This window comes from Sitophilus oryzae, unplaced genomic scaffold (genome assembly GCF_002938485.1).
Source record: "Sitophilus oryzae breed Bouriz unplaced genomic scaffold, Soryzae_2.0 scaffold_1058_pilon_pilon, whole genome shotgun sequence".
Taxonomy (NCBI): domain Eukaryota; kingdom Metazoa; phylum Arthropoda; class Insecta; order Coleoptera; family Curculionidae; genus Sitophilus; species Sitophilus oryzae.
The window spans coordinates 773,554-796,357 of record NW_022145680.1 but is presented as its reverse complement, the minus strand read 5'-3'; the positions used below and the strand labels follow the sequence as shown (position 1 = coordinate 796,357).

The window sequence follows — 22,804 nt, the reverse complement described above, 5'->3', positions numbered from 1 at the left end:
CAATCAAAATAACCATTGAATAAAATATGCATTTATTTAATATAAAGTTCACTGTATATAACAATTTTGGGGAATGCCAAGACTTAACGGTTTACTTAAAGAAGTACTTACAGGAACATCTTCACTCTGCGCTGTCTTCTGCTAACGGACTGATAACGCGAATTACTCACCGTAATAATGCGACTCACATTGCCAATTTGGTGGCAACAAGAACTTGTGGTTTTTTTGCAATTGATGTAATCTTTTCTTTTGAGCACCGACACAAGTGGGTCATATCGGTGTGTAAATTCCAGGCGTCCCATAGTTAATTGCCTCATTAAAACAATTGTCCACGTTTATCACCTGATGAAAAATTCCGGACTTAATAAATATAACATCCCCCACCGATTGACCCAGCAGTGAATATTGGAGGTGATATTTATGTAAGAATTCCCTAGTCACTAGCAAATCCTTATGGTTGAAGTGTATGAAACTTTTCGAGCTGTCGGCATCTCGTGCTGTGTCACATATTGGGTGGTGTAAATGCGACACTTCCTTTGTCAATGCATCCAACATTCTGTCCTTTTCGTGGACAAAAAGCCATATTTTGCCGAAACGGTCACTAGGCAGTCGGTTAGCTGTTTCGTCGTCGGTAGGGCAGCGGTCAGTTGTGTTGAAAGGTTGGCCGCTCGGAATCAAACATCGCAATAAATTGAAAGATGATAGGTCGCCGTCCTCGCAATGCATTTCACAATAACTACCGGCCTTTGCCAAATAGTACATACTCTGATTTATTCCGGGCATGACGTCTACTTCACGATGTAATAATGGCGAGATGAGGCTTGTGTGATGTGTGATCTGTAATGTGTGCCATGCAACTCACTATTTATTTGGTGTATTGTCAGATTCCGGAAATAAACCTGCGTCTTGGGCATGCTTTCTGTATCATTTGAAATGACAGCCTTGGCTTGAAATGCATCAAAAACGGCGCCCAAAGCGGCCTGCGAACAAATTGACGACGCGCTCACCGAGGCGGCAAGAAAGTCCATGTCCAAGTGAACGAACTGTTCTTTTTGTATGGATCCAGGTTTTTTGGTCGCATCGATGATCTTTGAAGACATGCGGAATAACACATTTGTAACTTCCTTACACGAAATGTGTTCTTTATGTAGGGAGCTGGAGAGCAATGGCTGGCGAATAGGACCGATGAGGTTATTGTTTCGACGGTTGGTTTGTTGGCAATAACTTGACAAAAAAAAGTTACAATACCGATTTGGTTAGATTTGAATCAATCGCCGCGCTCGTTGCGGCTATATTTTTGAAGTAATAAATGTTGTCACCAAGTATAACAATGTAAAATGCTGCCACATCCCGAGAATTAGTTGCCGTCACCTCTGGATACGATTGCATGTGTCATTGCAATGTACATATTACGCATTTCTGCAGAATTGTGTTGATTTCGTTGAAAATTAACAGGATTAGAATATAGAGGTTTAATTTGGTTATATGCGATGCTATCCAACTACTGATCGACCGCCGCTTGTTGCTCTTGGGCGCTAATTGGGGCTTTAGCAAGCACCCGCGTAAATACGAGCGAAAATGTGTTGCGATAAAATGCCGTGTGTTCGCTTTCGTGGGTTTGAATTGCAATGGTATAAATAAAGGCAAAAGCCGATGTCCAATACACATCTCGCGGTGCTTTATGGAACCAATAACGAAAGTCAATATTTAAAGATTGTCCACCGTGTCGGAATAATTGGTCGACCGATGGTATCATTGCTGTTGCAGCGTGCGCGGGCGCCAACGCGACAAATTGTCAATATTGGGATGAAAGGACTCTATTTTAGTCACACGGCTGTCTGAGGGACAGGGGATATTTTTGAACAAAGAAATCGGCTGACTACTTATATTGTTTCAGCTATCTACAGTGTCTTGGGGTGTAGTCCGGCAGCAGAACCCGGATTTTTCCCTGAAGTGCCAATTGTGGGATTAAGTTTTTTTTATGACGGAGTATTATAGATCTATATGTCTATTTTCCATATCCGGCTGATGACAAACTATCACCCTTGGGGAAATCCAGATATACAGCGTGTCCCAAAATATAAGACAAAAATCGATTCGATAGGTTTTTAAGCTTTAGGCCTTAATTTTTGTGTGGGTTGGTCAATTTATTGTATTTATACTAAATATAATAATCATTATTATTTGCAATATACAGGGTGATTTAAAAAAAATAATACTTATACCTAAATGTTTCCGATTAATATTTTTCTTGTTTTTAGACTTTGTATCTTAAATTCAATTCAATAATCGTTATTGGTATCAATAATTTTAGGTTAGCGTTCGATTAACCATTTTAGAGCAAGCCAAATTTATGAAGAATGCATTTTCTCAAAATGTCAATAATAAATTTTTCCTTTTGTAAAGACAATCCTAGAATATACTGCATTTAAAATAAAACTTCTTTAGAACAGTTTTAGCTTATATTTAAAAAAAAAAGATATATACTAATCTTCTAAGATTAAAAACATTTCTTTCCTTTTCTGTTTGGCAGTTTCACTGTCCATCTCCTCAAGTCTTGTGTAGAGATATTCGCAAAACTTTCTATTGCTGTTATTTTCGTCCTTTTCTTTTATTAAGGAGGACATTTCCTTAGCAGTGTTTAACATTTCTGCTATGCACTCCTCGTCTCCAGAACGTTTGTACGCATCTATAAAGACAAGAAAAATTATATATTTTACAAAATAATATTCAATTAATAATAGCTTACTTTTTGATGAAAGACCCCCTTTAGAAGTGCTTGGCATTGCATTCACAGTATCCAAATCTTCATCTTGGTTTGATGTACCTGATGAAAATTCTACGTCGACATTATCTAGCACACACTCAACAGAACTGTCATCCCCATTACTCACACTTCTGTTTCTTTTCGGAGCTTCAAACGAAACAGAACTGTAAGTGCTATAAAAATGCATATTTATTTATTTATTTACAAAAGACTGGGATGCAACAGAAAAAAAATCCCCAAAAAGCATCCTCGACTTAATTTTAATATATACAGTGGTTATACTTACTTAAATAACAAACTTATCTCTATCTTAACTTAATCCAACTAAAATAGCAAAGAAAAAATAAAAAATAAACTATAATTTAGGCAATCGTAAAAACAAATCTTTAAAAGTATTTCTTAACTTAAGTAATATCGACATATCTAAAATGTTCTCATTTTCACAATATACATTAAAAGTTCTTATCATTCTACAGACAGGAGAGTTCTGACCTGAGTTAGTTTTACGGAAAGGTGTGGTATAATTATTGTCGTGGCGAAAATTGATGTAAATGTTTCTTTGGGATAACGTTATTTTTTTTCTATTATTTGTTCACAATTCAGTCGACCAGTTATACATTTAAAAAAGTTATGAGATCAGTTACCCTTCTCCTATGAAAGAGAGGTAGGACACAAAATTGCTTGTAAATGGGAGTAAAATTTCCGTGACTAATAAACTATATTAAGGGCTGTAAGCTAGATGTTTTTTAAAAATTTATTCTGTATCCTCTTCAATCTCCTTTCATAGGTTACATTACATGGGTTCCACACTACTGACGCAAAACTGAGTCGACTATGAATGAATGCATAATATAACGTGAGCAATGTTTTAGAGTTAGTATTAAGAAACACGATTTCTTAGAACAAAACCTAAAAGTCTATTACAGCTATTGATAACATATTCTATATGAAAATTAAAATGACATTTTAGAATCCATCACCACACCTAAATCCTTAAACTGTTCAACTCTTTTCAGAACAATTTTTAAGCTGTAATCGTAGGGAAAAACTGTCTTATTTCTAGTAAAAGTTATTATATTACATTTTCTAAATTCGAGGAATAAACTAGACCTTTGGCAGTAATTGACAAGTCCATTCAGATCTTCTTGTAAGCCATGGCAATCCTCCTGGCTTTTTATTTCACTATAAATCTTTAAATCATCCGCATAAAGTAAAAAGCGTGCAGTTTTAAAACATTGGTTTATATTATTTAGGTAAAATAATAAAAAAGTGGACCCAAGTGGCTTCCTTGAGGTACACCTTATGTCGCTTCGAAAGGTTGAGAAAGAAACCCATTCGCAAAAACAGATTGCTTCCTACCTGTCAGGTTTGACTTAATCCAGCGACACAGAGACTCCGGAATACCCGCATCCACAAGCCGTTTTATTAACAAATCCCCCTGATGTGATGCGAAGTTGTTTGCTGGGTACAATGCTAGACCGGAAAACCGCAAACTGATAAGGAGAATTCTGCCGTGCTAAGACAAGACGTCGTAACTGATGAATATGAATTTCGGAGATATTTGCGTTTTTTCGATGACAGTTCAAATCTTTGAATATCAGTGCTGGACGTAACGAGTTGATTGGATATCATAATTTTTTGGATGAACGGAAAAAAATACATAATGGTATATAGATATAATTGGATGTCCCAATGCTACGGTTAATGTAGAGTGAGAGATATTTGGGTCATTATGCGAGAAAGATTACGACATGTATGTGATGTAAGCAGTTTTAGCAGATTTTTTGTTTGAAAGTGACCTTCCTTTTGACAGGAATCGATCTTTAATGATTGGATTAGTGAGATAACGACTATGTCTTAGTATTATAAACTGTACAAAATATGTATATTAGTATAGCGACATACTGGTCTATAAAAAATATATTTTGAATATTTTTTTTTTTAAATTATTTTTACTTATGTATATTAGTGTTATGGTACTTTTTTGATTTATATGACTCAACGGAGATGACTAAAAAGTATTCATTCCATCAGTGAGAATGAAAAACAATCGGATAGGGTAATAAACTCAGAAAACATTAGTATTAACGTTAGATTAACATAACCCGGAAAATAAAAATTTATCTTCAAGCAAAATAGTACTAAAAGTATAATAGATATAATGAACATAAAAAGTGAAATCGAGAATACAGAATTAGCGTCCATCAAATTGCTTTCTTCTGGAATTTTTCGGGCAAAACCTTTTGCCAAAAACATCGAATTGCTACTTTGGTGAGTACCCATACGATGTTTAATTTTTTTGTATAAGATTCTCTGTTTTCTAGTCACACTGATACCTCTCTCGCGCGTAAAATTCTCTTTTTTTTCTGGCTCAGGAAACACAATTCTTTAATGCTTCGATTTGTGAAGGAGTTCAAGCGAGCGTCCCAACAAATAGTCTTATACAAGTAATGTTCTAACAGCCTCCTGAACAAAGTCATAACCTCAGACAATATTAGAAAGGTACGGTTTTGGTTGAGTTTTGTTCAATTTGAATCGGGAAGAAAAGAATCTTTTATATGTCAGAAAAATATAGGAAGTTAATTTCTGCAGACATTTTTTCTGCCACTATTTGATGATTGAATACAATTCTTATAATCTTCAAAATCTAAAACTTTTCCTTTTTGTTTTAAAGATTTCTCTACCTGGTGGTGAAAGGAATCGGCACTCATGAACGTGTGACCCGTTTGCAGATATTTTAATTTAATTTGCTTCAGAGATGTTTGTTTTGAATTTATAAAGTAGACAAAAAAAGAGTACAGCATCCAGTTCTTATTCTGAGCTGCGCAGTTATCCATCCATATTGTAATCTCTATCGCATCTCTGTTCAGAAGCAAAAATTTATTGAATGTTGATATTATATCACCTTGTGATCGTCCTGCAGTACCCTCGTGCCAGATAACAGCGACTGGCTGTTTAGTTTTGGTTTGTTTGCCAAGAGGGACAAAACTTTCGTTAAAGCAAATTATTCTTGGAACAAATATTATTTCTTTGAACATATCACATCTTGGAAGCATAATAACCTAAAACCAAAGAAAAGTACCTATATTATTAACTATTATAGTTCACGCAAATTAATAAAAAATATATTTAACCTTCTGTAAATCGACGGAAACGAATACACTTGTTGATTCACAAGTATTATTAAGCAACGCATCTTTTTTGTATTCTTGGCGTGCTAGAATGGCATTTTTATTATGTTCGTCAAATATCTTGCAGTGCTCGCAATCAAAAATTATATTCTCTTTAGAGTGGGGTGAGGCTCTAGCATGATTATTGAAGGATTCACATTGCCAACATTCTTCATTGCCAAGCACTGCAAACGATATATTCATGTTTTTTACTTCTTGTCTATAGAGTTCGTAAGAAATCTTATAGTCAGAATTTTTGACCAAAAAGTCTTCATACATCATTTTAATATTTATATCACTCGGGAGATAGAGCCTATTTGGAGCATGTTCTCGCCGATAATGTGAAATTGTGGGTTTAAAAGATTTTATATGATCCGATATGGCTGTCCTATCTACTTTTTTTTCCGATGGGTGACCTTTCTTGGAAGGTTGTACTGTAAGTTCCTCTGGTGAAGTTTTTGAGAGAACATCCCTTACGATGCGATCATTTTTATACTGATACCCTAACGTTCCTAAAAAAACTTTTTGCACACTTGAAAATCTATGCCTTGCTCGTCTTTTAAGTAATATTTTATCGTTTTATTCCTTCTAGAGTTTTCTCCTACACATTTCTTTTTTTTTCATGGTTTTCTTTGCGGCAGTAAATATGAACTGGTGTTGTTGGGTTTGGTTCAATTGCCAATACTGAGAATGAATATTCATTTGTCTCCCTTTATTGATGACTTCTGAACATTTACGTACACACCCACTCGCACATGTTTCTCTGAGGACAAACTTCGCAAGTCTGTCCTTATTCTTATTATTTTTTCTTTCTTTCAGTGTGGTTTCAAATTTAATTCTTTTTCGAATAGTTCCTTTCTTTGTATACATTTTCTGTTTAATCTTTTCGCCAATTTCTATAGCATTATTAATTATATTGGTCAAAACTTCCCTGGCAATATCTTCTGAACTTTTATCAGTTACTGTACGAATTGAGATGTTGGACACTATATTAATTCTTTCATATCCTGAAAAAAATAAGTACGGGTCAAAAAACAACGCACTTTATAAAAATAGAGCTTTTTCTTTTTTGCTTTTAAGTGTATTGTTTTTATAATAATTGTTTATTTTGTTGGTTTTATTGTTGGAATTAGAGACGCACAAAAAATGTATTACGCCGTTTTTAATAAGTGAATTATCAATAATTATTACATAGTCACAGAAAATTACATTATTTTGTATATTACCTTTAGAACTTTGCTCTACATTTCTTTCAATCGCTGGTAAAATATGTTCTGATATTTCTACCGAGGGTTCTATATTATTGTTTTCTGGCTTGTTATGGTCGCATGCGGTCATTTTAGCCGGGGAATCAAACAATCGTCGTACATGCTTCTTATTGTTTAATTTCTTATCTGAACAAATTTCTAAAATTTCATATAATTTTCACAAAAATAACACAATAATCAGAAATATCTATTAAATAAAAGAATTAATTTTGGTTTCAAAGAATATGAAATAGGTACAACAATTATTTAATACAATTTAAATTTTAAAATTAGCAAAAAAAACATTTAAAATCTTTATAAGTGGAGATAAATAAAGTGACACAATAAATAATTTTAACATATTTTGTAAACGTTATCAAATTATTATTATTATTGTTATAGCGATAATTCTGTGAACACCTATAATAAATAAAAACAGGTTAACTTATTTTACTCGGACACCGTGTTTATCGACATTAAATCAAAAACATTGATATAGTAAAATTTTAATGTAGTGGTTATAAATACCTCACACTTACTTTTTTTTTTAACTCCGCTGCTACTAGGTTCGTAGTCTGGATCTTTGAAAATGGCATCATTATCTAAATCAGTATTTGTTTTACGTTTTGGCGCGATCTTGAATCGTGCTGATAGCTGCTGATTAGCTCTGCCCAACGCTAGCATTTTTTTCGATCTGTCCGACATTTTCGGTCTCTATGAAATTAAGTAATAAAGTTTAGTTTTTGAATTCAAGATCAATAATTTATACACTCAGCTTACAACCTCTCTATGATTGACGGAAAACAGAAGAAAAGCTAACCTATTTTAAACTTACCGGTTAAATACTGTCTGAAACACAATATACGATTTTATTAGAGCAAGGAAGGCGGTTCTGAGAATTACACGAACATCTTAATGAATAATTCGGTATACTTCAATATTGGTCATCTATCATATTATAATAATAACAGCAAACAAATCAAGACACTTAAAATAAAAATATCCCAATCTCAAAACAATAAATAACCTAACCTAACACACTTTTGTTTTATTTCCCGAAGTAACCGCAACGTTATTAAGTCGTAACTCAACAATTTAATGCACATAACATGTGCTACATGCACTTGATACTTGGTCCAAAAGTCGTAAGAGAATCATATACGACAATTCGACTTTGTAAGTGATAGATACGTCATTTTGATCTTGTATTGATGTATATATATTTTTTATGAGCTAAATCAATATGTTTTATGTGACACATAAGACATTTTGTTTTTGTATTAAACATATACGACATTTTGACTTGGTATTTGCTTGAAATTTGTCAAATACGACAAAATTGTTATATTATTTTGAGCATTTCTAGTACAGATACGATTACTGGACTTGGTATACTAATAGAACTGATTATACTCATTCCAAATATATCAAAATCTCAAAATCACAAATTCTGTCAGTTACGACCTTTTGTCTTAGCACGGCAGAATTGCACAATGTTGGAAAAATTCTAGAAAAACAAATGCGTCACATCATAGTCATCATACCGGAAACCGCCAAGGCTGATTAAAAATAATACCGACCGCAAACTCCGATAAGGAATAAATGTTGCACAATGTATTTTTCACCAAGTTTGATTTATTTTTATTTTACTTAAATATTTATCACAATAATTCATCTTCTAGAAAAACAAAAAGCATGACATCATGAGAGGAAGCCGTAAAGATTGAAGTATTAGATCATTTACTGTAAACCATTGTCTTGTTCACATCGCTCTCATCATATCGTTATGGATAAATCAAGTTTGATTTATTTTTACCGTTTAAATAAATATTATTATTTATGAATACCCAAAAGGCATTATTAATTAAAACTCAATCGTCAAACGTTAAAATTATCATCTGTGTTAAAACATGGAAAGATTTTTTTTTGGAATATATACCGGGTGTGAAAAAACAATCTATGATGTAAAGCGTTTGTTTTTCATTAACACCTTGTATATAACAGATATGACGTAAGACAGATTGACGTTTGACATTTGACGTTTGACGTAAGATATGTTTGACAGATGACATTTGACAGATGACGTAAGACAGGTTTGACATTTGACGTTTGACATTTGACGTTTGACAGATGACAGGTTTGACATTTGACGTTTGACAGGTTTGACGTTTGACAGATGACGTAAGACAGGTTTGACAGATGACATTTGACAGATGACGTAAGACAGGTTTGACGTTTGACATTTGACGTTTGACAGATGACGTAAGACAGGTTTGACGTTTGACATTTGACAGATGACAGGTTTGACGTTTGACAGATGACGGGTGACAGGTGACGTTTGACATTTGACGTTTGACAGCTCCCCTCCTCCTCGCGCCTGCGCTGTACCCCTCCTCCTCGCGCCTGCGCTGTACCCCCACTCCTCGCGCATGCGCCGTGCGCTCCCTCCTCCACCTCCACCCTCCACTGGCGCAGAAACCCCCTTCTCCCTCTACTGAGTATGAACGCACTCCTAAAATATCTAAAAACTTAATATATAATCTAACTGACACACCACTGACAATGACAAATAATTTATTTCTGGAGGTATTGTGTGTAGGTGTTTTTCAGGTATGTTTTAGTTTTTAGTCGTTTTATACAAAGAAATAGCCATTAAGCACTATAAAAATACTTCATAACAAATCTACACATATATACCTTTCATTTAAAAAAAGAATCATTAAGATTGGTGAAGCGGTTTCGGCGGGATGGATGCAACAAAAAGAACCTTTGAGCTTTTATATATGTATGGATTAATTATTTTTCCAACATATTTTACTTTGCAAATTTTTATAAATATTCACTCGCACGACTCGCCAATATCGTAGTCCACCGTGTCCAGCCTGTTTAGCCAAACGTAGGCCGATTCCTCTTCGGCGGCGCGCGGTGTCGTGACCCTGGCCACTTGTGTCTAGCCCTAGCACGCAACTATTAATCCCGACCAAACACGTTAGGGTTGTTGACAAACACAAATGAATTAACACCCTTCAAATAACCACGCTAACCAACCTGATTGGTCAAGCTTAATAGTTGACTGTTAGGGCTAGACACTTCTCCCTGGCCGATGGAAGAGTCTTGAAGACGCTCATCCGCGCATAGGGACAAGTTGACTGCGTAGCGTATTGCGTATTAATCGATTCTGAAACTTTCTATCTCATGTATAACATGTTACGCAAGTTTATTATTTTAATCTCGATTTTAATAGATAAATATGTGAAATGCCACCTGAATATCTTCCGCCATGACATGTTTTTACTTTTTTGTTATGGTAAAGTGATTTGTATAAACTTTATTCAATAACGTATATTTTCCTCCATTTTTGATTTTTAATTTTAAGCGAAAATTAAGTATAACATTTTAGGAAAAAGAAACACTGTAATATTTAAAAGAATAAGAAGAAATTAGTCTTATTTTGAAAGAAAAATATAGAAAAAATTATATCTATAGAAAAAAGTCTTTATACTAACCAGAATCCGGTGACATATACGCGGTCTCACCGGAAACATTACTTATTACTTCATATAACTTGAAGAATATCTACTTTTAATAATGAACACTTCAGAAATACACCAGTAAAAACATTTATTATTTGAGATTAAAACTCGAATGAAATTATAAATATTAGTTACCTATGTTGTTATAGCTTTTATAGGCCTGTTTAACGACTTAATAAGTAACCTAGCGAAAAAATCTGTGCGCGTACCTACCACTATTGTTACAGGTTAATTTTTTAAAGAAATATGTTCCACAAATTAAAAACGCTAAAATTTTAATGATATTACTTGTGCATTATTGGCCTTATAATGCAATTAGTTGGAATTATATCTTCTTTAAATATAATTAGACTTTTTAACGACTATATATCTGCCAAGCATTTTGTTCGGCCATGTCTAGACAGTGAGATATTAGTGGAAAATACCACTTTTTACCTCTTATTTGAGTTCGATAGAGGCTAATATTTTGATCCGTCCTGTCAACCCCACCCATGTTCTCATTATACTTTTTTATTACATGTGGTTGTGGTACGTAAATCGTTTTTTTCTCTTTCTGGGAAAATCTTTTTACTGGGAGGGTGGGCATTATTTTGGTGTGATTTGAAGCTTTGGTGTGATTTGAAGATAGTTACCACGCTATTATCACACCACTTGCATAAAATTATAGAACTCGTATCAGAAGATACAAATTCTAATGTACCGCGTTCCTTTTTCTTCAATACTGAGGAGTGAGATAAAGGATAGTCTTTACCGACGCGATTTTCTCTTATTGTGCACGGGCACAAAAAGGTATATTGGTCTGAAAGGTACGGATCTTTCAGTCCAATAGTTTTGAGCTCTTCGAGTAAATGAAGGGAAGTAAAAAAGTTATCGAAAAATAAGTGAAAAGGGACAGCCTTAGTGTACTTTTTTTGAAGTACTTCTGCAAATTCTAGCACTACTGTTGCACCTAGGCTAAGATCCTTATACCTACCCGAAAGGGCGGTGGTTGAACCCTGACAGGGTTCAAACCATTTTATATAGTCCTAGAGTTTCCATCAGAGCATGTAATACAACATTACAACACATTAATGCAAACATTACATGGCGACCCTGCCAGGATCAGCAATATAAGAAGAGTTAAAAGAGGCCATAACAACGCTTTACTTTATCTCTGGCGTCTCTGACTGAATCAAATTTCTAGCCAAGCCTCCTTGACTCGTGGACAGCGTAAAAACAGAAACAATTGATTATAATGGTTAAATCAGTTTCATTAACGAAGTTCTTCTGTTTTGGTATCAGGCAGCATAATAAAGTAGTAGTCAAATATTTTGGGTAATTAGGAATCACTTTTTGTAGCTCCTCTTTCGGAATTGGCCTATAAGAAGAGGCATCGGTCATTACAAGAACATCATACACACCATGTTAGGTGCTATTGCCGCCATACGTGCTAAGTTGATTGCGTCGGATCCTTTGCCTTTAACCTAGTCAACTGTGCCATATTTGTCTTTTAATGCATTTATTTTAGCCTTACCTACCTGGTTTGTGCTTCCACCCATCTTTGAGATCTTGTTACCTCTTATTAAAAAGACATACAGGGTGACAATTTGAAAACGAACAGTATTTAATATTACCTCTACCGATGATAGTATGAAAATTTGGCGAGAAATACTTCAATTTACATATCAAGGGGGACAGTTTTTGAGGCATCGTGTTGTCGTCAACCCTTTGACTTCAGGGCACTACCCCCTAAAAATTTTAAATGGTAACCCGTATTTCTTTTACCATTTTTGTGTTCCTTATAAAATTCCCAAAAAAATAATGCAGTTTATGTAGAATTCTATAAGAAACACAAAAATGGTAAAAGAAATAGGGGTTGCTATTTAAAATTTTAGGGGTAGGTGCCCTTGGGTCAAGGGGTTGAAAGTAACACGACAACAAATGCCTCAAAAATTGTCCCCCTTGGTATGTAAATTGACGTGTTTCGCCAAATTTTCATACTATCATGCGTAGAGGCAATATTAAATACTGTTCGTTTTCAAATTGTCACCCTGTATATAGCTAACCCAAGATCCTTTTATTTCTTTTCTAATCAGACTGTCGCAAATAGCTTTTGGATTGAAGCCCATGTACATAACAGAAAGTTTGAGCTCACCAGTAAGGATCTCATTAACATCATAAGCTGATAAGAATGTGTCTTATAAAATAACACAACCAAACCAAAATTGTGATTAGGTATTGAATTTTAATTTTTTTATCAGGCGATATCCATATGGTTTTTTGTAAAAAGGCCATTTTTGTAAAACTTCCGCACTGCTTTTTATCGTCTTAATATCGTTCAACCTACATTGGGCACAAGCTTTCCAATAGCTGTCAAACTCATCGGCTGAGAGATTTTCAGATTTTAATGCTGTTAAACAAGCATCTGCATCAATCTCTGAAAGTTAATAGCTTGTTACCTTGGTAAGAGGAAACCGGGTGGACAACTCAAAAGATGCAAGGATGTTGTTCATGAAAACTTAAAGGGGATAAGTATGCAGCATAGGTGGGAGGCAGCAGCGCACAATAGAACGCAATGGAGGAGAATTGTAAATTCAGTTAATAACGACAACCAAAAAGTAAAGAGGCAACAAAGTAATGAGATTTTTGAATGTCCGGAGTTCGGAAGAGATATAACATCACGTATCGGGCTTTTCAGTCACAGAAAAGCTCATGACAGGAAACGCCTTGCGTAACCATCTTTTGATGCGTGTCAAATACTCGTCAGCGAGTAATGGCAGTAGTAGTAGTGTTACTTGTATTTTTAAATGTAGCTAATGAAGGTGAAAAAGGTAATGCCGGTAAAATTGTAATTGATAAACTATGTGTTAAAATTATTTCTTTACAAAATATACAAGTTTATCTTTCGTTAAAAGTTTAACGTTAAATACCTAACAAACAAGGAAAGAAAATTTAAACGACAGAACTTTTCTCTCCAACCTAAAAAATAGTGTTTACTAAATATTTTGTATTACGAAAGTCTTGTCTCAGCCGAGATTCCTTACTACTACTACTTACTGTGTTTTTTTGGCATTTTATCCATTTTAACAATCTTTTTTTAACCAAACGTTCTCCAACCCAGTGTGAGTATGTACTTGTAAGAGTGAGTATCTACTTGTAGTCCGTCGGAAAGCCCGCTCTAGGATGCACAAAAAAAACGAGGTATAACCAAATGGGACTTTCAGAATTTGAAAAAGCATGTATTCTTACATATAAAATGGAAATTGACGACTCTCTCCATTGGTCGAGACCAAAAATATAGGCAAAAAACTGGAAAAATGGAATTTTTTAATTTTTAGTTTGAAAAAATCATAACTTTTTTTGTAATGAAGCTTAAACAACATTTTTTTTTAGTTTTATTCCATATTTAACTTCCTTTCCTCTGGTATATATTTTGTTTAAGAAAAATTTTAAAATATATTAGAAAAACAAGTAATATTTAAAAAAAACAACAAAGTGCTAAAAAATGTTTAACTCACCTCGCCATAACTCCTTTATGCAAAGAGCTATTTAAATGTTTTTTTTCAAAAACTGCGCACTTTAATGGGCTTCATTTTGTCTCGATTAACATGTGGTCTATTATTAAAAATAAAGACTGTAGCGGCTCTTAAACGTTATGATGGGTGTCTCTGCGGACCTCAAGAAATTCTTATAATTAGATTGGGAATTCAAGAGAAGCGATACGCCCTCTGGTGGCTCTAAAATCAACTGGTTTCTGCCACATTATTTCCTAACCTTACTTTTATATCGATTGTTTATCTAATGTTTACACTCATTTTGTGTCTTTTTCAAAATTATATTTGTTTTTCTGTTATCGCGTGTTGTGTTAGGATTAGAAATAAAAAAAATACGCGTCGAACGTATAACCTCCTCTTTTTTTGAAGTCGGTTAAAAAAGGAGAAACGACCAGTGAACCAGTGTACCAAAGCATGGCGTTCAATAACAATTTTTGTTGTGTGCCACAGTGCAAATCCTGGGCCAAAAAAGACCCTGAAGGAGAATTAAGCTTTCACAGATTTCCCAAAAAGGATGCTAGGAAAGTTTATGTCGAAAATAAGATGGGAAAGTGTTTAATGGATCAAAGAAAAGCTTGGATATTGAAACTTAAAATTGGCAAGCAAGTTTCCGAAACTATGAAAGTGTGCTCTCTTCATTTTGTCAAGGATGATTATTTTAACAAAGGTAAATACTAAGTATAATAATGAGTGATTTCATTTAAATTTTAATTTTAAAAATATTCTTTATTGAAGTGACAAAATTTAAATGTTAATTTAGTTTGTTTCTTTTCTATTGCAGGGTTAACCACACAAAGGGGTAGAGTTCTCAAAAAGACTGCAGTACCTTCTCAAAATCTTCCCATTTCTACAGTTAGTTCAGCAAAATCTGCAACTGCAACATCATCATCTGATCGTGCTTCTAGATACAAAAAGAGAAAATTGTCCAATCAAAACGAAACTGATTTATGTACGAGCACAAATGAGGACTCCAATGAAGATGACCAAGATGATGAAGCAGGTAGCTTAATAGATTTGCTGAAATCTACACCAGATGTTAGTGATAAGGAAGTAGATAGTGTGCTTTTACAAAACAGGAAAGTGACTGTGCGAGATTCAGAAGTGCAAGTGGACACACCTAAAATCAACACACTGAGTGATTTACTAAAAACCGATTCTGCATTAAGAAGTTTTACAGGCATTAATAATTTTCAAATTCTAGAATGTATTGTGGAAATAGTAAAAAAAAAATTTACAATTGATACAAGATCACATCGTCTAGATGTGCGAGAGAGAGTTCTTTTAACAATGGCAAAATTAAAATTGGACTTAAGTTATATTACTTTGGGTGCACTATTTAATATATCTGGTCAGCTGTGCAAAACATATTTTTTTGATTTTTTAACAATTCTAAGTCAAGTGTTTAAATCATGTATTTATTTTCCTTCTGAAGAAGAAATCTCAAAAAATTTGCCAAAATGTTTTGAATCTTTTAAGAATTGTCGAGTTGTTTTAGATTGTACAGAAATCTTTATTCAAAAACCAAGCTGCTTGTGTTGTAGAATTAAGTTTTATTCCCAATATAAAAAATCTACAACTGTCAAGTTTATGACTGGGGTGTCTCCTGGGGGGATAATAACTTTCATCAGTAAATCTTATGGTGGAAGAGCATCCGATAAATTAATTTTTGAGGAAAGTGACCTAATTAAATTGTTAACACCTAATAGAGATTCAATCATGGTTGACAAAGGTTTTCTGATTGACAATTTATGTGCTATGTATAAAATTAACTTAATAAGACCACCATTTTTACGAAACAAAAAGCAACTTACAGTTGAAGAAGCTATTTGTAATAAAGAAATTGCTGCAGCACGAGTGCATATTGAAAGGTCTAATCAGAGGTTAAAAATCTTTAACATTATTAGTGGAAAGTTGCAGTGGTCATTAGTTTCAAAAATTGATGAAATATTTACAATTATTTGTGGAATAACTAATCTGTCAGCTCCTATACTATCTGATGAAAGATTTTTATAAGGATTGGTTATGCTTCAATATGTAGTTAATTTTTTTTAGGACTAGGTTGTGGTTGTAGGTACATATTTTTTTATATTTTTATAGTTTTTTTTTCACGAAAGTACATGTATTTTTGTATTATTTTTTGCATTGTTTACGACATGGTTTGATTTAATTTGATCATTATTATGACTTCACGGGATGGGTTACACAAGGGGTTCATTGGTTTTAAAAATTAAACAAAATTACTCCATTAAAGACTGAGACATTGGCCATTTATTTCATCTCACATATTGAATGTATCATTTTATTAAAATAATTGTTTTTAATTTTCTCCAACATTGTTTTGGAAAATTTATAATCATTTTCCACCTCTAATATTACACAACTGTCATCATAAGATGCATATAAACATAAAAAACATTTTTCTAAGTTCAATATGCTCATTCCTAATTGAATTTGACCATAATATTGGTGTTTTTTCTTAAGTGTATATTTCCCATTTGAATTTATGATGAAGGTGCTTGATCCTAGACACTCTTCAATAGACATTGTTGCACCTGAAATATTTTGCATTTTTTGTTATTTGTTTAAAAAAGGTATTTGAGGACTTACCTAAGAATAAACATTTAATTTCCAATAATGCAACTGGCTTTCCCTCAGAATTCACTACCATACCATCTGGAGAAAAGCCCAACCATTTGTTTTCTGGTGATGTTATCATTCCACATTCAATTACGTCATATCCTGTTTTTGACATAAAACACTCTCTCGCAAGTTTTTCGTATTTTTGGCCATGTTTTACATATTTGTTTGTAAAAGATTTCGGGCAAAAGTACTTTTTACTCTTCATTTCCCAGTCCATTCCTCCATAGGTGTAGATCTCATAACACCTAGAGCCAGTAATTCGATATTTTCTGGCTTCATGCCACTCATGGGAATTTTGCTTAAGGGTGAATAGTTCATCTTGATCTTCATTCAAGATACTACGGTATAGTGTTGCACAGCAATTTGATATAAAATTAGCTTCCACGCTAGCAATTTCCATTAATATGATGGACTGTGCAGCATTATTTAAAATTTTGCAGCCTACTGCATCCAAATCGATTGATTTGGTACTGCTTACAGTACTGTCCAAATTCTTGACACGTCCTTTTCTAAAACATGTATGATCATAGTTATATAAAAAATTTTAATTACTGCATATACTTACGAATGTTTTGCAATAGCACAGTTTGGTAAATTCTTGATAAAAAATTCAAATATACATTTTTGTTTTTGAAGATCTGAACTTACATCCAGACCAACTTTAGATCTGATGCAAGGCATTTCAAGTACAGGAATAGCCTTATATTTATTATGTACAAATCCTTTTCTGCCAGACCAAGCACATGCAAGTTGAGTTTGAGAAATATCCTCTAACTCAAACAGATTTTGCCTTGAAATATAAACAACAGTAAATAAGTATTCTAACATAATTTACATAAAATTTATAACTAAACTGGACAATAATAACAAAAAAAACCTACCTTGTTAACAGTATTAGGAAAGCTGAAATATGTTTGCATTGTCCACCAGCCCCGGCTTTACAAGTGCAGTACATTTGCTTAATTGAAGCAGACCTATTGGAAATTGTTAATTCCCCATTTAATTCATGTGGATCTGACTGTAAGGCACTAGTTTGCAGGCAAAGAGCACACACTTTCAGGAAAGTCTTGGTTAATGCAGTTTTTCCAAACAAGATTATATGGCCTGCATTAACCACCTCTTCTCCTTCAACCACTGCCCTTGAATTCGCATTACAACCAATGTAACTGAGATATTCAGTAAGGCTAAGGGTTATTTGAGCCATATTTACTCTACAAACAACAGAAATAAAAAGAAAATTATAGAAATCAATCATTTTATATCATACTCACCCAACAATGTGGTTTTGAGCCACTCCAAAAAATACAATTTAAAAGTCTTTACACGAATCACAGCAAAATCACAATAAAATATAACAGTAAAATAACAATAAATGAAAGCAAAAATAATGAAAAATCGTAATAAAAACGCAAAAAAACACCAAAATTCACAGACGTAATAACAAACGAAAGTGAGGTTAGAAAATAATGTGGCAGAAACTAGTTCTGTCAATAACCGCCGTGGCGCTGCGATCTTAATTTGAATTCCCAATACTGTTCTGGATCCTATAATACAATAAGTCCCCAAATTGTGCTGTCCTCTTCTTTGCCTTTCAAATACTTTAACTGAATTTTTGTAGTCATATCTATAAAATATAATTGATATTCTACGGCAGTTATTGTGCTTTTTAAATATGCTTAAAATCTTATTTGTTACAACCTGAGCTAATTCGTCGAATGTTTTTAATGATTTTTGATTAATTTCTTGTAAAACTACCATTCCATCTATAAAATATTCGATAATTTCTTGCGGCGGATCAGTTATTAAATCACTAAATGATTCTAATTTTTTTGCCAATTCACTTTTTGCAGTTTTCCTCATTGAGCCGTCCTCATGAAATAACGAAGCAGGAGTAGGAGTTAATTCGAATGATAACATATTTTTGAAATCAAGTTCTTTAAATTGAGCAGCACTTATAATTCTTCTAAACATATACTCCGGATTTATAACAGTTTTTGACTCTGTTTTCTTGTAACCAATGTTATCGGCATTAAAGGAAATAATTGGATTACGCGACACGGCTTTCCAGAAACTTGCTTGCCCGTGAGTTGTAAGCCGTCCTTGGATAAAAGCTTGATTGTTTATCTCTGCTTTTTCTTTAAATGTAGTTAAGGATGTGTGAATCTCCCGTGAAGCAATCTTTCCTGTGGCAATATGAATTAGGTCATTAGATGTAATGCTGCTGTCAAAGGGATTTATCCAGGTACTTTCAATTATTGAAATCATTTTCCTAACATCCTTTTCATCCCGTTTACGTTCTGCTGCCCCGTAACTGTACACTTTATTTTTTGGGAAAATAAGGTTTTTGGTTTGGTTTGGCATGAATATGCCAGCAAAGTAGAATTCCAACTAAATGTCTTGTAATTAGCCACTTCGTCAAGGTTCCTTCATTGTTTGTGAAACCAATTACACCACCTGAACTTTTGCAGTCTTTATTTACTGTTTGCTCAAGTGCCATATCTGAACCAACGCAATTAAATTTTTTGTTGTCTGTTCTTCGCACAACAAAATTGCCCTCTTCAAGAAACTGATACATTTCTGGATTATTATGCTTTAAACGAGCCATGTCTAATAAATAAACTGGAACAAATTTGGCATAGTTACTACGCTTAAGATATGGTAATCCTCCCGCTTTAAGATATGGTAATGATTCTTTTATTGCGGTTAGATGTAACCTAAAGTCAGCATTTCGTTCTGCTCTTATAAATTTTAATAAAATATCTGCAGCTTCCAAAAACTCTATCCAAAATTTAAAAGTTGGCGATTTTTTACATCTCTGATCAATAAATGCAACTGTAAGTTCTTCTAAAGCATCTTTCATAGAATCGAAGATATCATGAAATATCTCTTCATTAAAAGGTTGATGGTTAATCATAGTATCTTCTAAGACATGCAATTTTCTTAAAATATCTTTATTAAATATTGTTGTATCTCGCTCTTCTTCGGCCCAAGAAATTAGTTGTCTATAAAAGGGTCGACTTAAAGCATCTGATACTAATATTAAGGCTCTTATTGCTCGGGAATAATGTTTGCCTTGAAGCATTTGACGACAAGAGGCTTCAGCGTAAACTCCAGACTCAATTAATATGTGAGTTAATCCTCCTTCACCAAATATATTATTAATTGCTGCAATGAATGCCATTGTAAAATGCATACCTCCCATATTCATAGTAACTTTGCCATGTAGATCAGTAGGTTCATTCCATAATATTTCCTGTGCTTTGCTGTAGATTGCCATATCAGCCGTAACAATTATGTGGTTTTGCCTAAGTAATGTAGCTATTTTAACTAATTTTAGAAGTCCAGTGTAAATAGTATCGAATGATGTAGGTGGAGCATTTATAAAAGGCAAGTAGTAAGTGTTTGACATTCTCGGAAATAGTGTTATTAAATTCATGCCAAGTTACAAAATTTTGACTATTTTTTATATATTTTATTATCTTCCATAGAGTATCCGAGGATAAATCATTAGGAGCCTCCCTATCAAAGCAGTCATTTGCCGTTTCTTCACTAACTCGTGGGGGCTCAGGACGTTTTGTTGGTTTTCTATAGACACTCATATTTCTGCTCTCATGAATATCAAAAGAGTCGAGGTTAGTTAGTTAATGACCGATTGGAAAGGCGATCCAATTTGTGTTCTAAAACTGTATCGTTTTTCTTTTGGAAAATTACCATTGCTAAGCTGTGAGTCGAATTTTTACCATCTAGTTTATCTTCATTTTGGTCAAAATTATCTATACTAGCATGTATGTAATTTTTTTCTTCGGGATTTACTGGATTAATTCCATGGGGAATAAAAATGTCGTCATCTCCTTTTACTCGAGCATGGCCTGCTAAAGATGTTAACAATTTTCTAATTTCGTCATAAGAACAACCATAACCAAAATAGTACAGCATATCGATAAATTTTTTACTTCTTAGGCTTGATATACATATAATGATAAGTAAAGGCTTAAAGACGTTGTACCTGAACTTTTGTAAAAATTGTTTAAAATGGCGTTACTCGTAGCAATAACAGATATATCAAAATCTTTTATAATGCCATCAGAAAAACTGGAATCATTTAAAACCCAAGAAATAAATGTGTATAATAAGTCTGGTATTTCCTTTCTGCAATTTTCTTCGTTAATATTATTTGAATGGACATATGATGATTTATTATTAGAATTATATTTTATTTGTTCAGCAATACTCTTTTTTTAAAATTGCAGCAGCTTTGTCAAGAACAAGTAAATCATTTTCCCCGGTCGATTTCCCTTTTCCAGATGTTGAAAATTCACTTGTGTTTTCTGAAGAGTCACTTTCACACATCTTTTTCTCTTGTTCTTCTTGAGATAATTTTTTTCAGTTACCTTTGCACGTCTATTTAATACAGATTTTATATTTCTTGTGCTGACATATTTTGAGTAGCAGATTTTGAGATATTTGGCTATCAGCTGCAAATAAATCTTCATAAAACTGTAATCTGCCTTGCATTTCATCATCTTTTCTTAACGTAGCAGCATCGAATATTTTTTTCCTAGTTCTGCTACCTGTTCCAGTGCAAATGGAAATTAAAGGTTTTTTCTTTATTGTGCCTGATTTGCCACAAATCAAACAATTTTTCTTAATATTAAATTGATCTTTTGATCTTTGAAAACTGCATGAAGGTTCTTCGCTTGTTTCCTTATTGGCATTCATTATGTTATTTTTGCTGCAAAACGATTTTCTGCAAGAAATATTAAATGGGTATCTAGTAGGGTGGGCAAGTAAATCATTTTTTAATTGCAAAACTGTTTTCGAGATATTGTCATTTCTTTCGTTTGCGCATTTTAAAATAGTTTGAAAACCAGAAACAGTTGGTTTTTTTACCATTACATTTTGCATAGTCTCAGTTTCCAGACAAAATAAACATGTTTTGCGTTCCATTTTTGAAACAGGTTCTTTTACAACTTATCTACAATACAAACCTAGGAGTAAGCATTATATACCTAGTGTGTTCGTAAAGTATGGAATATTGAAAATAATTCCTAAACCAATTTTTTTACACAAAATCGCTCGGAGACGTCGATTATTATTTTTAGTTGCACATTTTTTCCAATAAAACAATTTATAAAGGATATTTCAATTGAAAATATGACATCAAAGTATATTGATTTTAAATAGAAAGGTATACAAAGGTGGATCGAGTTATAATCGGAGGTTGAATTTGGGAATAAAAAGACCTTTAAAATGATGTATTACTCAAGCCAGCTTTCTATTTAAAAAAATATACTTTGATGTCATATATTTTTTGAGACACCTTGTATAAAAAAAAATTATTGGAAAAAATGCGCAACAAAAAATAAAAATCGACATGTTTGGGCGATTTTGTGTAAAAAAATTGGTTTAGGAATTATTTGCAATATTCCATACTTTACGGACACCACTGTATACTTTAATACTATGAAATATGTAAAGGTACAATAAGGTTCTGTTGTATTTCTTCAATATCCGTCAAAAAAATATGGATATTTGGAAAAGTAGATTTTTACGATGGCATATTAAAAAATAAAACTAATTAGTAACGCTATGATGCTACCAATCAGTAAAAAAAGGGCAAAATAATACTATTTATCGCAAAAATATCACTAACCATAGCCCTATTCTATAGAAAATAAAATAACAAATTGTTCAGTAATATATATAACAGTTTGACAAAACTTCTTTTCTGTAAACTTTATCGCACCTCTACCATAATTAAATAAAATCACTTACCTACCGCTGCTGTTAGTAAGCTATATTAAAAATGACTTAAACTAATAATAATTGTCTATATCCATCACCAACTACTTTAAAAAACCACCACCAAAATTTCAACAATTATTATAAAGAACAAACTATGCATTTTAAGACA

General features: G+C 33.2%; 3 protein-coding genes across 5 annotated transcripts; 1 reads left to right on the top strand and 2 right to left on the bottom strand.

Moving 5' to 3' along the window:
- Window positions 1-5,378: 5,378 nt before the first annotated feature.
- LOC115875542 lies at window positions 5,379-8,122 on the bottom strand. Of its 2 annotated transcripts, XR_004049022.1 has the most exons (5): window positions 8,020-8,122; window positions 7,724-7,898; window positions 7,164-7,343; window positions 5,902-6,944; window positions 5,379-5,829 (listed from the first exon to the last, which is right to left on the bottom strand). XR_004049022.1 is itself a non-coding variant. In XM_030891040.1 (4 exons), exons 2-4 carry the CDS (start codon window positions 7,887-7,889, stop codon window positions 6,526-6,528), a joined length of 765 nt encoding a protein of 254 aa, XP_030746900.1. In that variant the 5' UTR covers window positions 7,890-7,898; window positions 8,020-8,122; the 3' UTR covers window positions 5,379-6,525. The 2 variants fall into 2 exon arrangements, 1 of the variants encoding a protein (XP_030746900.1); XM_030891040.1 differs by having other exon boundaries at window positions 5,379-6,944.
- Window positions 8,123-14,285: 6,163 nt separating this feature from the next.
- LOC115875879 lies at window positions 14,286-18,113 on the top strand. The gene is made up of 2 exons (XM_030891434.1): window positions 14,286-14,917; window positions 15,032-18,113. Exons 1-2 carry the CDS (start codon window positions 14,665-14,667, stop codon window positions 16,261-16,263), a joined length of 1,485 nt encoding a protein of 494 aa, XP_030747294.1. The 5' UTR covers window positions 14,286-14,664; the 3' UTR covers window positions 16,264-18,113.
- LOC115875883 lies at window positions 16,492-18,252 on the bottom strand. 2 transcript variants are annotated; one of them, XM_030891456.1, is made up of 5 exons: window positions 18,162-18,252; window positions 17,772-18,101; window positions 17,456-17,680; window positions 16,858-17,399; window positions 16,492-16,802 (listed from the first exon to the last, which is right to left on the bottom strand). In XM_030891456.1, the coding sequence occupies exons 2-5, from the start codon at window positions 18,092-18,094 to the stop codon at window positions 16,519-16,521; spliced, it is 1,374 nt and encodes a 457-aa protein (XP_030747316.1). In that variant the 5' UTR covers window positions 18,095-18,101; window positions 18,162-18,252; the 3' UTR covers window positions 16,492-16,518. The 2 variants fall into 2 exon arrangements, with proteins under 2 accessions (XP_030747316.1, XP_030747308.1); XM_030891448.1 differs by lacking the exon at window positions 18,162-18,252 and having other exon boundaries at window positions 17,772-18,158.
- Window positions 18,253-22,804: the final 4,552 nt, after the last annotated feature.

Bases quoted from the DNA above. Each gene is read 5' to 3' on its own strand.
- LOC115875879 (XM_030891434.1), top strand. From the start codon at position 14,665: ATGGCGTTCAATAACAATTTTTGTTGTGTGCCACAGTGCAAATCCTGG. The intron at 14,918-15,031 runs GTAAATACTAAG...TTTCTATTGCAG, and splicing joins GGATGATTATTTTAACAAAG to GGTTAACCACACAAAGGGGT.
- LOC115875883 (XM_030891448.1), bottom strand. From the start codon at position 18,145: ATGATTGATTTCTATAATTTTCTTTTTATTTCTGTTGTTTGTAGAGTA. The intron at 17,681-17,771 runs GTAGGTTTTTTT...TTATATTTCAAG, and splicing joins TTCCTAATACTGTTAACAAG to GCAAAATCTGTTTGAGTTAG. The intron at 16,803-16,857 runs GTAAGTCCTCAA...AAAATATTTCAG, and splicing joins AATTAAATGTTTATTCTTAG to GTGCAACAATGTCTATTGAA.
- LOC115875542 (XM_030891040.1), bottom strand. From the start codon at position 7,889: ATGTCGGACAGATCGAAAAAAATGCTAGCGTTGGGCAGAGCTAATCAG. The intron at 7,344-7,723 runs GTAAGTGTGAGG...ATGAAATTTTAG, and splicing joins CAGCGGAGTTAAAAAAAAAA to AAATTTGTTCAGATAAGAAA. The intron at 6,945-7,163 runs GTAATATACAAA...TATTTTTTTCAG, and splicing joins TGTAGAGCAAAGTTCTAAAG to GATATGAAAGAATTAATATA.